Source organism: Carlito syrichta, unplaced genomic scaffold (assembly GCF_000164805.1).
Source record: "Carlito syrichta isolate Samal-C Ts95f unplaced genomic scaffold, Tarsius_syrichta-2.0.1 Scaffold302449, whole genome shotgun sequence".
NCBI classification, from domain to species: Eukaryota; Metazoa; Chordata; class Mammalia; order Primates; family Tarsiidae; genus Carlito; species Carlito syrichta.
In genome coordinates this window covers 282966-297463 of record NW_007246545.1, presented here as the reverse complement: position 1 = coordinate 297463, position 14498 = coordinate 282966, and the positions used below count along the sequence as shown (strand labels likewise).

General features: G+C 36.7%; 1 protein-coding gene across 1 annotated transcript in view; it reads right to left on the bottom strand.

The window, feature by feature from the left end:
- The window catches only part of ARID4A (AT-rich interaction domain 4A), a 77366-nt gene that overhangs the window by 22858 nt on the left and 40010 nt on the right, over positions 1-14498 (bottom strand). Inside the window, 6 exon segments of the mRNA XM_008056686.2 lie at positions 2987-3184; positions 5633-5883; positions 9162-9393; positions 10500-10597; positions 10773-10867; positions 12440-12512. Of these exon segments, the coding sequence (XP_008054877.1) occupies positions 2987-3184; positions 5633-5883; positions 9162-9393; positions 10500-10597; positions 10773-10867; positions 12440-12512 (947 nt within the window).

Here is a 14498-nt window from a genome sequence, read left to right as displayed (position 1 = left end):
CCTCAAAAAAAAAAAAAAAAAAAGAATAAATGGTTGTGAACTGAATAGAATTTGAGGAAAACAGGCAATCATGTGCTGCACCTGCAAATATTATGATTCAAAGTTGGTAAACACAGTTCCTTCCCTCTAAATTCAGCAATACATTGTAAAGAGAAGAACACAGTCAACATTTATAGAGCGCTTACTAAGTGCCAGGAATTGTTGTAAGCACTTTATATGTTAATATAGGTATTATTACAGTAGTCTTTACTTATCCACAGCATGGTTTCAGTACATGTTTCAAAAGTATTGAAATATTGAGAGACCACATTCATACAACTTATACTGGCGGCGGTGGCGGGGGGGGAGATGGGAGGGAGGGGGCGAGCTAGGGGGGAGGGAGAGAGAGAGACAGAGAGAGAGAATTTTTAAAGATAGTGTCTTGCTTTGTTGCTGGAGTGCCACTGGATAAACACAGTTCACTGCAATCTCGCCTTCTAGGGCTCAAGTGAACCTCCTGCCTTAGACTCCCAAGTAGCTGAGACCATAGGCATGTGCCATCATGCCTGGCTAATTTTTATATTTTTTGTAGAGGTGGGGTCTTGTTATGTTGCTCAGGTTGGTCTGAAACTCCTGGTCTCAAGCAGTCCTCCCACCTCAGATTCCCAAAGTGCAGAATTACAGGTGTAATTACAGCTCCCTGCCCTATTACAGTATATTGTTATAATTGTTCTATTTTATTATTAGTCATTGTTAATCTCTTACTGTGCCTAATTTGTAAATTAAACTTTATCATAGGCATATATGTATAGGAAAAAACATAGTATATACAGGGTTCAGTACTGTCTGTGGTTTCAGGCATCTACTGGGGTCTTGTAATATATCCCCTGCAGATAAAGGAGGGACTACTGCATTTTACGCTTTCTTCCCCCCAGTTTAGAAATGAGGGAATTGAGTCACATCTAGTACTCAGAGAAACCCTGGAGCAATCTGGCTCCAAGTAAATACAGGGCAACCAGAGATATTACGCACATAAAACTTTCTGAAGGAGAAAGAGAAAAGCAGCCCGAGACACTTAAGAATTGACCTGTCACTATCACCTGGGCCTGGGTGTTGCTCCAAGTTTGCCTGGCACTCACAGCTAGGTCACATCGTCCTCCTGTTGAAAATGAACAATCTCATAGAACATCAACATCAGACTAGTCCAATCTGTGACCATGATGGATCCAGACAGAAATAAGACCACTCCCTAACAATGTCTGAACACAGTAAAAAAAACAGGAATACTGTCCAAGCCACAAAAATGACCAAACATCCATTTTCTTCCCTATCTAATATAAGTGACTATTTTTTTATTTTTTATTTTTTGAATTGGACTCTCACTCTGTCACCCAGGTCGGAGTGCAGTGGCTTCATCTTGGGCTCAGGCAACCATTCCACCTCAGTCTCCCAAGTAGCTAGGACCACAGGCACGTGCCACCTTGCTAGGTCAAGTTCAGGATTTTTTTTGTAGAGACAAGGTCTTACTATGTTGCCTAGGCTAGTCTCAAACTCCTGGGCTCAAGCAATCATCCTGCCTCAGCTTTCCAAAATGCTGGGATTGCAGATGTTAGACATCATGCCTGGCAAGTTTTTTTCTTTACCAACTATTGTGTTGACCTTGGTCTAGTCTTCTCTCCTTCAAGACAAGATTTTTTTTTTTTTTTTTTGGAGACAGGGTGTCTCACTCTGTCACACAGGCAGGAATGCAGTAGCACAAACAGCACAGCCTTGGACTCAAATGCAGCCTTGGACTCCTGGGCTCAAGCAATCCTCCAGCCTCAGTGTCCTGAACAGCTGGGACTAAATGTATGAGCCATCATGCCCGGCCCATCCTTCTAGATAACAAAACCAATCATAGATTCCTCCCAGACAGCATCCAATATAGAACAAAGTCTCATTTCTTTATCCTTCCCCAAAATCACCTAACAAAAGCTCAAATCTAAGTTCTTTTCCAAATTCTTTTTTATTAACAAAGTTAGTAAGAGTACAATGCTTGAAATAAGTTTGATTTCTTAGTGAAACAAACAAACAAATACAAGCGCAGTCGAAAGCTATAGGCCTGACTGCCTGCCCATGTTCTGCAGTAGGCTTCCACAGAATTCTGGGTTATTGCTGTTCCCAAAGGTGGTGCCCTGAACTTTCACTGATTCATGTAGTGTGTCCTCCCTCACTGTAAATGAGTAATAAACCCAACTTGTTCTAACTACACGTATGATCCTGGTGATCTTTGACTGGAAGCACTAACACAGCTAGTAAAACAGTGGTAATGTCAGCCTTATAAAATTCAGAATCAAGGAGTGCTTTGTAAATGTACGAGAGGGGACCCCAAAAAAACTGGAATTACTTTTTGGAGGGCAGGCCCCTTGTAATATAGGCTCCCCCCATGAGGTAAGTGTTCTAGGAACTCACAGGTGTGAGTATACCAGCTAGCACTGCTGTGAGAGGCCGCTTTTGGCCTCAGTGAATATTTTTTGGAGATTCTTTCAAAGGGTTTACCCATTTCATGATGGGTGATTTATGACAGAACTTGCCCACACAGCACTGAGTGTTCAGCAGTTTTTGACCAAAAATGACAAGACCCTCATTCCTCACCCTCCCTATTCAACCGATCTTGCTCCAAGCAACTTTTTCCTTGGATGAAAAAAAGTTCTCAAAGGGAAACATTTTGCTAATGTGGAAGAGGTAAAACAAAAAATAGCAGCAGCACTATAAGGCATCAGAATTGACAAGTCTAAAACTGTTTTGAGCGTGGAATGAGTACCTCGATAGGTGCATTGCATCAGATGGGGAGTAATTTGAAGGTGACTAAAGAGTAAACACATAAGAATACATAATTTTTATAAATAATTCTGATTTTTTTAGTCTCCCTGTATACCATTATTTACTTTAATTCTTCACAACATTAAATTGACCTTTACCAATCACTGAAAAAATTTCAATAGTAAGAAAATACTTTTTTGCTTACCTGACATTCCATCCATAGTAATGTACCAAATATAAAACTTCTCCATCATCAATTTCAGTGCTTTTAATACTGGCTTCATAAATTTTCTGAGTTTTCCCTCGTCCATATTTGACTTTCACTTTGGTTCCTGTTAGGCAGGGTTCCATGTCTTCCTCATCTTCCTCCCCTTCAGAGTCACATTTGCTTTCAGTTTCTTCCCTGTAAAGAGTTACAACATTGATAATGCTACTAATTACTTAATGGAGAACAAAATAATATGTGCCAAAAGAATCCAACATGTAGAATATTCATGTTCACAACCTAGATATTACCTTAATAACACGTCCGTGGAGGAGGAGAAGAAGGAGGAGAAGGAGAAGATTTTTATGGCCTACTTACTAAGGAATTTATTATGTAAAGGTGCACTGTACCAAAAGTAAATCCATACTTCTTAAAGGCCAATCAATGATCACAGTTAGTGATGTTGTAGAATTAATCATTTTTGAGAAAACAAAATAAGAAAATATGCTCTGCAAGTCTCTAGGATTCATATTCAAGTGCCACTTCATATGTTAAAATGATCTAAGGATATTTCATAACTTCCTGCAACTAAATTATTCAAAATCTACTTTACGACTACATTCTGCTCAATCTAGAATAGTTGTTAGGGAACTAGTTTTTATGGAGGGCAAAATAACAAACAAAGGCTATCTACCTTAGTAACCATATCTTTTAAACTAGTTTATATTTTAAAAGTTTCCCAGACCTAACAAAGAAACAATAGATACCTGAAATTAGGTCACTTGTTGACACTGTTGGATAGTACCAAGAGAACAAAGGTTTGCATTTTGTGTTGATTTCAATTTGTTTACTCATCTCTCATCAGCTTTCCTTTGTACTGATAATCAGGTATAAAGAAGATTCACAGGGAGACCCAACGGAACTTATTTTTGCACCTTATTTTAATACTTTTACAATAAAAATTCTGTATCAACCATGCAAAGATTCAGATGAGAACTGCATCAAAGATCATTCTAGTGTCACAAGAGATTTATAGGTTTAAGAGAAAGTATTGTGCTCTATAATAAATTTAGGGCATTATTTTGGTGGTCCCTAGGGGAACTGACATGAAGAAGTTTTGACAGCCCATTTGCAGGAGGAATGGTTTCTCTCCAAGCACCCCTTTCTATAATAGACAGATGAGGTAATTTCAAAACACTATGCACGAGAAAAACTGCTTAAAACAAATCTCTACAGATAAAGTTTCCTCATTTCCACCATGATTTCTGCTACAGAATGAGAATACAGACTATATTCATTGCCTATATATTCAATTTTTATTTAATAAAAGAGACTATATTCTTCATATAAGTCTGTGAAATTTTCTCTCTAAAATAAATCTTTGTCCATTTATATACCAATTATGAAGAATTTTTAAACCACATGCTATTTATATACACAGATGAATTATATGTTTTATATGTATTATATGTATATTTTGATGCTTATATTTAACAAAACTTCAAACTATAATTAGGCCCTACTTTTTAAGCAGTTCATCTTTGCTTAAATTTTTTTGTCCAAATATTTAAAAGGCCATGCTTGTATCATTATACTCAACTCTAATTATTTCCTCCCACTTTCCTAACCCTAATTATATTTCATTTCAGAACATTCTTTTATTCACTAACCTAGTTCACACATAATTGTGATAACTCCTTACCTATTTGTATTGCATAAAATTACCTCTCCCACTCACCAATCATTCCTTTTTCAAATATTTATTCTCTCAATGGTAGGCCACTTTTCCCAGGGTTAACAACTCAAATTTCTAGAAAATTTAACATCGCATAATACAATAGTAAAAAAAAAAACTATGTAGGGAAACATATTACAAGTAAGTGTGTTATGCTGTTGCTGTTCTCTTAAAATTAACTTTTTAGTATTATTTAAAAATCAATAAATCTACTTGACAACACTTACAGAAATGGCCAACTAAATAACATGGTTGGACATTACCTTGATCTAGCTGGACGGCCTAATTTTTGGCTACTTTTAAGTCAATACAGTCCATACATGTCTAATATGTGGAAAAAAAAATAGTTTTCACTCAACAGCAAACAGAATGGACGGTTAAAAAGCTGAAATTTATTGGTGTGATGTGGGGCAAGAATGTATTTTCCAAACTAGAATCAGGGGTGCATGCCACTTATCCTAATACAGTAACTTGAAAAAGAAAACGGTCTTAAAGCTAACACACAAACATCTGCTAGTACGGTGCACCCATGTGTTTGTTAGCTTTCCCACATTGTACCTTTTTTAAAATGGAATTTTTGCTGTCGCTGTTTCCTCTTGTCCACTTCCTCCATTTTTCTCCAGCTCCCTTCCCTGCTGTCAACTGCAGGACCTTTCTTTTGACTGGGTGGCGCAGCCTTCTTTGAGGCCACTGTTTAGGGCACAAGTGCTATTAAAATGGTGCGACCAGTATATTCTCCAATTCCGAAAGGCGATACACATCATCTTCACAATGTGTCTCACCTTCATTAGACAAGAGGAACGGAAGTCCCAATAAGAAAACATTCCCTCAAACCTGAATCTCTAAGCAGGAACAAAGCGCTGATGTACCCCAGACAGGTGCTTCTGGAGAACAAACATAAGATAATGTACCTCTCTTGGCTTTTCTCTTCCTCTTCATCTGAGTCTTTGTCAGAATCCTCCTGCTTTTTAATTTTCTTCTCTTTTTGCTTTGGTGTATTTTTTCTCCCCAGTAGTAGCTCATTTTCTTTTTTTTCTGCAGTTTCATAGTCATCATCTACATCCCTATTGTCTGTATCATTATCTTTTAATTTGTCTTCTGTTTTCTCTTCTTCAATTTCCTTTTTAATAGAATTCACATCTCGAGCAATTCTCCTTCGTCCCTAATAGAGGGAATAAAAGCTTTAAAATAGCATTCACTACAAAGGGTAAAAAAACATTAAAAGATCTTTTCCTTTAACCTTGACAGCAATGACTACTCTACTCTCTGGCTTGGGACATGACTATAAAAACCGAACACCTCAAAAGAATCTTTCTCTTCCTTTTGAAAGTAAAAGAATAATCAATATAAATTTATTATGTCCAGGTCTACTACGATCCTTGGCTATATAATACATAAGAAATAAAAATTTTCTCTTTTGTTCACTACATTATTTTATTTCACTTTTAATATTACTTGATTATAATAAAATTTTAATTATCTAAATGTCAATAATAAAAGTTAACAATAACAATAAATCCATTCCCTAAATTACGGCCTCTTTAAAAGCTGTATGGTCCCTAATTCTGATTACTAAAACAAAATGTATTATTATCACTATATTTGCGTGTATCTACATTTTTAAAGGACTGAATTGTATCAATGGCAATAAACAGATTTCTTTGAATGAGTATCTGGAGAGCTCACTGGGCCAGTAGAAACTTGTTTTACCTCCAGGAGCTTCTATCTAGCTCTCCAGCTCTCTTGCATGCTCAACTGACTAGGAAACTGGTGAGTCATTTCACTATCTCCCAGACTCTCCTCTAAGTCAACTTCTATACACTGGCAGAATTCCCCTCTTCTTAGAATAAGCAAAGAGAAAAGAGACAGCAATTTAGGGAGCATTCAAATACAATTAATATCTAAGTAAACAAATGTTTTCCCTAGTTGCTGACTATGTGTTATTTACACTTCAAAGGCAGAAAAAGAAGAAATTTATTTTGGTACAAAGCACTAGAATGTAAGTTCTGTGACAGCAGGGACTTTGTACTCTTCACTTCTGTCTCCACAGATTTAGACAGTGCCAGGCACACAGCAGGTGCTTTTTAAATATGTGCAGGTAAATGAATGAAAACAACTGTTACCTATCAAATTTAGGTCTGTATACCTTTATCCCAGAAATCCCATTTTAGAAGCCTGGCTTATATATTCGAATAAGTGAAAGAATAGGTTTATAAACATAAGTATCGCAGCACTTTTTAAATAGTAAAAAATTGGAGAAAATCTTGAGGAAAGTAAATTTATGGTTCATCCATACCATATGGTACACTGCAGATGTTTTACACAGAAGGAGGAAGGTCTTAGGTAATGACAAGAAAGTATGTTCACAATACAATTAAACATTATTCACCTTTAAAAAGGAAGGAAATTCTGACACGTTACAACATGGATGAACCTCGAAGACATTATGCTGAGTGAAGTAAGCCAGTTACCAAGAAATAATGCTGTATGACTCCACTGACATGAGGTACGTAGAGTATCAGATTCATAGACACAGAAAGCAAAATGGTGGTGGCCAGGAGTTGAGGAAGGGAGAAATGGGGGGTTACTGCTTAAGGTACAGGATTTCAATTTTGCAAGGTAAAAAAAATTCTGAAGCTGGATGATGGTACGGTGTGAATGTATTTAATGCCAATAAACTGGCAACTTTAAAATAAATAAATAAATAAATAACCAGGGGCGAGGGGGTCAGTTAGAAGCCCAAACTGCACCTGCATGTAGCCTACTTATGTAGTTAGTCCTCACTTGTACCCTACGTCTCTATTATAAAAAAAATTTTTTAAGGTAAAATTAAGAAAAAAACAGTTTGAATATTTCATGAAATTCACTAGATTCCATTTACTAGAAAAAACAGTTTTTAAAAATGTTTTCTGAACAAATAAAAGAGAAAGCAATTTTGCCTTCTCTTTCACTAAATATGATTTCACTGAAAAATAAGACACAAAGTAATTAAGGTTCTTTGATACTATGGCCAATTCCTTTTTCCTTCGAAAATCTGATAAATCATACTATGTAGACATCACTGGACACTGATAAGAATGGAAGATAACAATTAAATTAAATAGACCTATATAATTAAATAGACCTATATATTAATGAAGAGGAAGAGTAGAGTTGGAAGATAAAACCAGTGTACACATGACTAGAGTTATACAGTGTGCAATAAAGTTACAGAGAAAGACAAAATGCCATCTGGTTGGGGACACAGACACTATAAAGAGGAGAGTCATTCATTCAGAATCTATTTAATAACCCTTTACTGCAAGGTACGGTGTCTCATGCCTGTAAATCCCAGCACTTTGGAAGGATGAGGCAGGAGGACTCTTGAGGCCAGGAGTTCAGAATCAGCCTGGGCAACATCGTGAGACCTCGTCTCTACAAAAAATGAAAAAAAAAAAAAAATTAGCTGAGGTTGGTGGCACATGCCTGTAATCCTAGCTACTCAGGAGATGAGGTGGGAAGACCACTTAAGCCTAGGAATTAGAGGCTGCAGTGACCGATAATCATGTCATTGTACTCCAGCCTGGGCAACAGAGTGAGACTCTGTCACTAAGAAAATACAAAATAAGCCGGGCTTGGTGGCTCAGCCTGTAATCCCACGTTTTGGGAGGCTGAGGTGAGTGGATTGCCTGAGCCCACGGGTTCGAGACCCACCTGGGCAACTTGGCAGACCTCATCTCTACAATAAATCAAAAACTAGCCGGGCATGGTAATATACGCCTGTAGTTCCAGCTACTTGGAAGGCTGAGGCGGAAGGATTGCCGGAGCCCAGTAAGCAAGGCTGCGGTGGCTGGGAGCGGCCACTGCACTCCAGTCTGGGTGACAGAGTGAGACTCCGACTCAAAAAAAAAAAAAAAAAGGAAAATACAAAATAAAGATAATAAACCTTTACTATGAGCCAGGCACTATTTGAAATGTCTGTGATCTGTCAATGAACAAAGTAAACACCACTAATCCCTCCCCTCATGGGGTGTGATTCTAGTGTACAGTGGGGCAAAACAGTCAATAATAAAGAGGATTAAAAAAGTAAATTATAGATAAGAGCAACATTAGAGGGACTGAGAGTGCCAAAGAGAGAAGGTAGGTTATAATTCTAGATAAAGTGATCAGGACAGGCTTCAATGAGGTGACACGTTAGCAAGAGATGTGAAGGAAGAGATTATTTGAGACTGATACCAGATGAGAATGATTTAATCAAGCATAACTAGAAAACAGAAAGAAGGGTTTTCAAGTAGAGAAAATAATGTACAATATATTTTTAAGAGGTAGCTAGTAGTCTGGCTGAAGCATAGTTAAATCTTAGAAAATAAACTAGGTTCAATGTAGTACTTTTGTGACTATATGGAAATGGCTACAGTAAAAACTAAAATAAACTAGGTAACACTAATATTAAGTACTCACCCTCGAAGATTTTAATTCTATTTCTTCTCTTTCACTTTCACTGTTTGAATCAATGGTTTCCTCAGGTTCGCTCTTGACTTCTATTAAAGGCATTTCTTGATCTAGTTTTAGAGCCTCTTCCATTGATTCTTCTAAGTCTTTTTTTTCTTCTTTTACTTTTGGTTCATGGTGGTGAATAGTTCTGAATTGAATATTTGCAGAACGGCAGTACTCCTCAAAACCATAGAGATACCTAACAAACAGTATTTCATTTAAGAAATCTTACAGGCTTTGCATTTAACTTGAATACTATGTTATTAAACACACATATTTTTAAAATGTAAAACTCAGGTAATTTTTTTAAAAAGTACTTTTTCTGTTTTAGGTAGGATCATAAATAGAAAAACTGATCCTAAAACACATTTCTGAGAAATCTGACCTTGTGATAACTGAACATAGCTACCATAGTTTTGATATGAAGACTGTTCACCCTGCTGGGCGTGGTGGGTCACATCTGTAATCCCAGCACTTTGGGAGGCACAGGTGAGAGGATTGCCTGAGTTCAGGGGTTCAAAACCAGCCTGGGCAATTTGGCGAGACCTCACTGCTATAATAAATCAAAAAATTAGCTGGAGCTGGGCTTGGTGGCTCAGCCTGTAATCCCGCATCTTTGAGAGGCTTAGGTGAGTGGATTGCCTGAGCCCGCGGGTTCAAGACCCGCCTGGGCAGCGAGACCTCATCTCTACAATAAATCAAAAAACCAGCTGGGTATGGTAGCGAGCGCCTGTAATTCCGGCTACTCAGAAGGTTGAGGCGGAAGGATCGCCGGAGCCCAACAGGTGGAGGCTGCAGTGGCCAGGAGCGGCCACTGCACTCCAGTCTGGGCGACAGAGTCAGACTCCAACTCAAAAAAAAAAAAAATTAGCCAGGTGTGGTGGTGCACGCCTATAGTTCCAGCTACTTGGAAGGCTGAGGTGGAAGGATCACCTGAGCCCAGCAGATGGTAGCCATGAGCGTGCCACTGCACTACAGCCTGAGCAAGAGAGTGAGATTCCAACTCAAAAATATATACATATATTTTGTTCACCCCAAAAGATACAGCTCTATAACAAGTATCACAATTTCAGATACTACCTGCATCCCTGATTTTGGAAAGTAAATTGAGATTAAATGAGAAATGGAGTAAACCAGACTTGATACAATGAAATAACTTTCAGTCACAAATATCTATTAACCTAAGCCTTTTCATGTACTTTCTCTAACTTTAATGTTCCTTGATTCAGTATTCCTGTTAAAAAATTAAATGGAAAATATTCTCGGTAAATATGTATTCTTTGATGAATAAACTATACTACTTACTTTCTATAAGCAGTTTTTACATTGTAGGAAGCAGCTGAATTCAAAATAGGAATGCCAAGGTCCATATAAATTTGCTTCCATACAGCACCACTATCAATCTGGAAAATTAAGTTTTTGTGTTAACATTTGCAAAGGTAAATAATCTTTATACTAATATTTTATGTTCATTAATAAAATGTGTTTATTACCTAAACTGCACATAATAATGCAATATTAGATGCTTTAACCTTTCATCACATCAATAAGTATTACAAAAAGCAATGTTACACTTACATTGTCACATCCACCCTGATGATAAACCAGTCTGAAGAGTTTGAAGAGATTGAGATCTTTATAGCCCAAAACAGGTGGTTTGTTGATTGGAGTACCTTTTTAACATTAAACAAGTAGAAAGAAAATGTTTATTCAGATGAAAAATACTAATCTGAAAACAAAGCTACCAACTTTTCATCTCTCAATTTCATTAGAGGCACATATTTAAAGAAACTTAAATTATGTAGGAGAACACAAAATATTCTTTATATTCTTTTACAGCTTTGTGGGTAGTATTTAGATTCTAGCTGTTATACATGTACAACTAATAAAGTCACCTCTCTCACTGTTAATGAGTTGAGTGTAACTAAATTGAACCTTGGAACTGCAAGTCATGGTCAACAATATTGCTGGTTCAAGAAGCTTAGGCATGAACAAACCCAACAGAAAGGATAAGTTTTAGACTGGGGTTCCATTTTCACTTAACACAAATTTCACACAAAAGTTAAGACTGGGCAATAATCTGAAGGATGATTTCTGAAGGTTGCAGAATGTCTACAACCAATGTATCTGAGAATCTTCTAGGACTAATGAACATCTAGTGGCAGGATGAATTATAATGGTTCTGTTTCTTCTATCTATACAGTAAGTCCCCTACATACGAACCTTCAAGTTGCAAACTTTCAAATATGCAAATGTGATGCTAGCCCCTGTATGCCAGCTGCTGTGTTGTACTATACTACTATACTTTTTGAGGTGCTATACTGTAATATTAAAAATGTTTTATTTTGTTAATGTATTATTTGTGTGAAAAGTATTATAAACCTATTACAGTACAGTACTATACAGTCAATTGCATTAGTTGAGTATCTAGGCTAAATTTGCTAGGCTTATGAATAAACTGGACTTATGAGTGCACTCTCAGAACAGAACTTGTTCGTATGCAGGGGACTTACTGTATGATAAATCTCATTCTTTTTCAGAGAAGGATGATCTCCTGGTATATTTAATTTGTTGAGAACAAGGATCAGGCTAGTTTACGTTCCATAAATATAGCATTAGTAATTAATGAATATGCAGATTAACACTATAATTGGTCACGGTCTATTTCTGAAACACTAGAATTTTTTTTAGTTTCATAAGTTCGAGGGAAACTAAATTTAATTATATCAAAACTACTTTCCTAGATATTCCTATTCAAAATAGTAGACATTAATAGTTTGTTTCCATTCCAAATATTTAACTATTGTCAGGTATAGCTGATTCTTAGGCTTTACTTAAGATCCAGAACTATATACCTATGATACTAGCAAAAACAATGCAGACACATAGAACAGAATGTAAAAGTGTCAAAGAAATGACTACTTTAAAATCATACACATGACTAGGTGTGGTGCCTGTAATCCCAGCACTTTGGGAAACTGAGGTGAGAGGACTGCCTGAGCCCAAGGATTCCAGACCAGCCAGGGCAACTTGGCAAGACCTCATCTCTATAATAAATAAATAAATAAAAATTAGCCAGGCACGGTGGTATGTGCCTGTAGTTCCAGCTACTTGGAAGGCTGAGGCAGAAGGATTGCCTGAGCCCAGCAGGTGAAGGCTGTGGTCGCCATGAGCATGTCACTGCACTCCAGTCTCAGCAACAGGCTGGAATCAATCAATCAATCAATCAATAAGCATGAAAATACCTCTGTCTTCCATAAACTTATAAAGCTGTTGGAGGAAGTTGTCCCTCTCTTCAGGATCAAGTTCTTCCTCAGGCTGTAAATATAAAATATACAAATGTATATAGCACAGTGAATTGGAAGCGATACAGGTCTTTTGTTTTTTGTTTTTGTGAACCCTATATAAGGTGATAAAATTTTAATAAATCTGGAAAATCTGAATTTCTCAAAATCTTACAATAACAGATTTTAAGTCATATTTTGATACAGTTGATTTGATGCAACTATGAAGATACACAATGTCTACTCATCACCCCAGTTATTACTCTAACTCTGCCTTTGAGTATCACCATAAGGACTAAGAACCACGAGGAAAAGATTTTGGAATGGAATAGGAATGTTAAGTTTTCACCTCATGTGGTATTTTTTTTAACTCATCAAAATATTAAGTGGCTCATATAAATATATTGATAGGCACAATAATGACAAACATTATATAAAAATAACTCATATATGAACACTAAAGGTTTTGTTATTGGTGAATGAATATACACCAGAAGTTGCAAACTCACAGTGGCAAAGGATTTTTCTTTAGCTGTTACAATGCTCTAAAGAAATTTAAATTCATTTAACTGAGTTAAATACATTCTACTACGCCCTGGACCCTATCACTACCTTGCCTCACAACAGCCTGCTTTTCTCATTTGCCTTTCTTGTATGGCCTCAGTAGTTGACTTTGCAACTCCAGAAAATAAGACAATGAGAATTATTTCTCAGGGAAGGAGACTAGATACAAAATTACCAATTTATCTTCTTTAAAATTTTTTATTTAGAGTTTAGCAATACTATGGAGAAACAAAACACTGATACATTTCCTCTATATAAATGACCATAATTTTCAAGGACTACTTTTCTATGTTCTAAAAGAAGACCTTAGATTTTTTACTTTTTTTTTTTAAATTAAAATAAAGTTGCTAATCAGATTTTTGTCTTTTCATAGTCATACGCAAAGCAAAGACAACTGTCAGGCAATAAATACTGCGTGTTCAGTGTCCAGAGAGAAATAGACACTTTAAAATTACATTATCTAATAGCTAATAATATAGCCAGGATCAATGAACATGTAGTTGATTAAAATATATAATTAAATAAACCATGAGGCAATTAAAGGAAAGGGAGTAAGATCTTTTATTATTCTTATTTTCTTTTAGTACATTCATTCAGAGTGTTTTATAACACTGAAATGCTTTCTGCTTTACCAAATATAAAGAAAGTTAAGTCAAAGTTCTAGTAAGCCTCAAAAATCAGTAATTTGCAAAGTTAATAACCACTATAAAGCTAACAGGGGTCATTACTTAATGCTCAAATCATGAAATGGCATTTTTCCCCATATGAAATGACAAGTCTTGCTTTTACAGGGTTAACTGCCAATGAGTCAATTTTAAGAAAAGAAGTAATCCAATAGCCCAAAATCACTTCACACATTAACTTTAAGGATTTCTATTATGGGGAAAAAAACAAAACCAAAAACTGCCAGAGTGGCTCTATGCTTTGCCTGACCCTGTAATCACAATATTCTCCCCTCAAACTAAACCTCACTCAAGTATTCATGATCTTTTGAAATTTAGGGGAGACTGTTGTAGCTTGTTGCCAATATATGCAAAAGCAATTCTTTAAAAAGGCACTAATTTAAAATCAAAGTTGTTCCTCAAAAGTAAACAAAATCAACCCACAAACTGCAAATTAGGCATATATTAAGGTTGTAACAAACAAACATACGATAAATTTTTAATGATTAAGAATATAGGCCGGGCTCAGCGGCTCAGCACTTTGGGAGGCCAAGGAGTGAGTGGATTGCCTGAGCCCGTGGGTTCGAGACTAGCCCAGGAAACTTGGCAAGACCTCGTCTCTACAATAAATTTTTTAAAAAATTAGCCAGGCGTGGTGGCACACGCCTGTAGTTCCAGCTACTTGGAAGACTAAGGCGGAAGGATCACCTGAGCCCAGCAGATCAGTGCTGGGGTGGCCGCCGTGAGTGTGCTACAGCACTCCAGCCTGGGCGATGGAATGGGACTCCAACTCA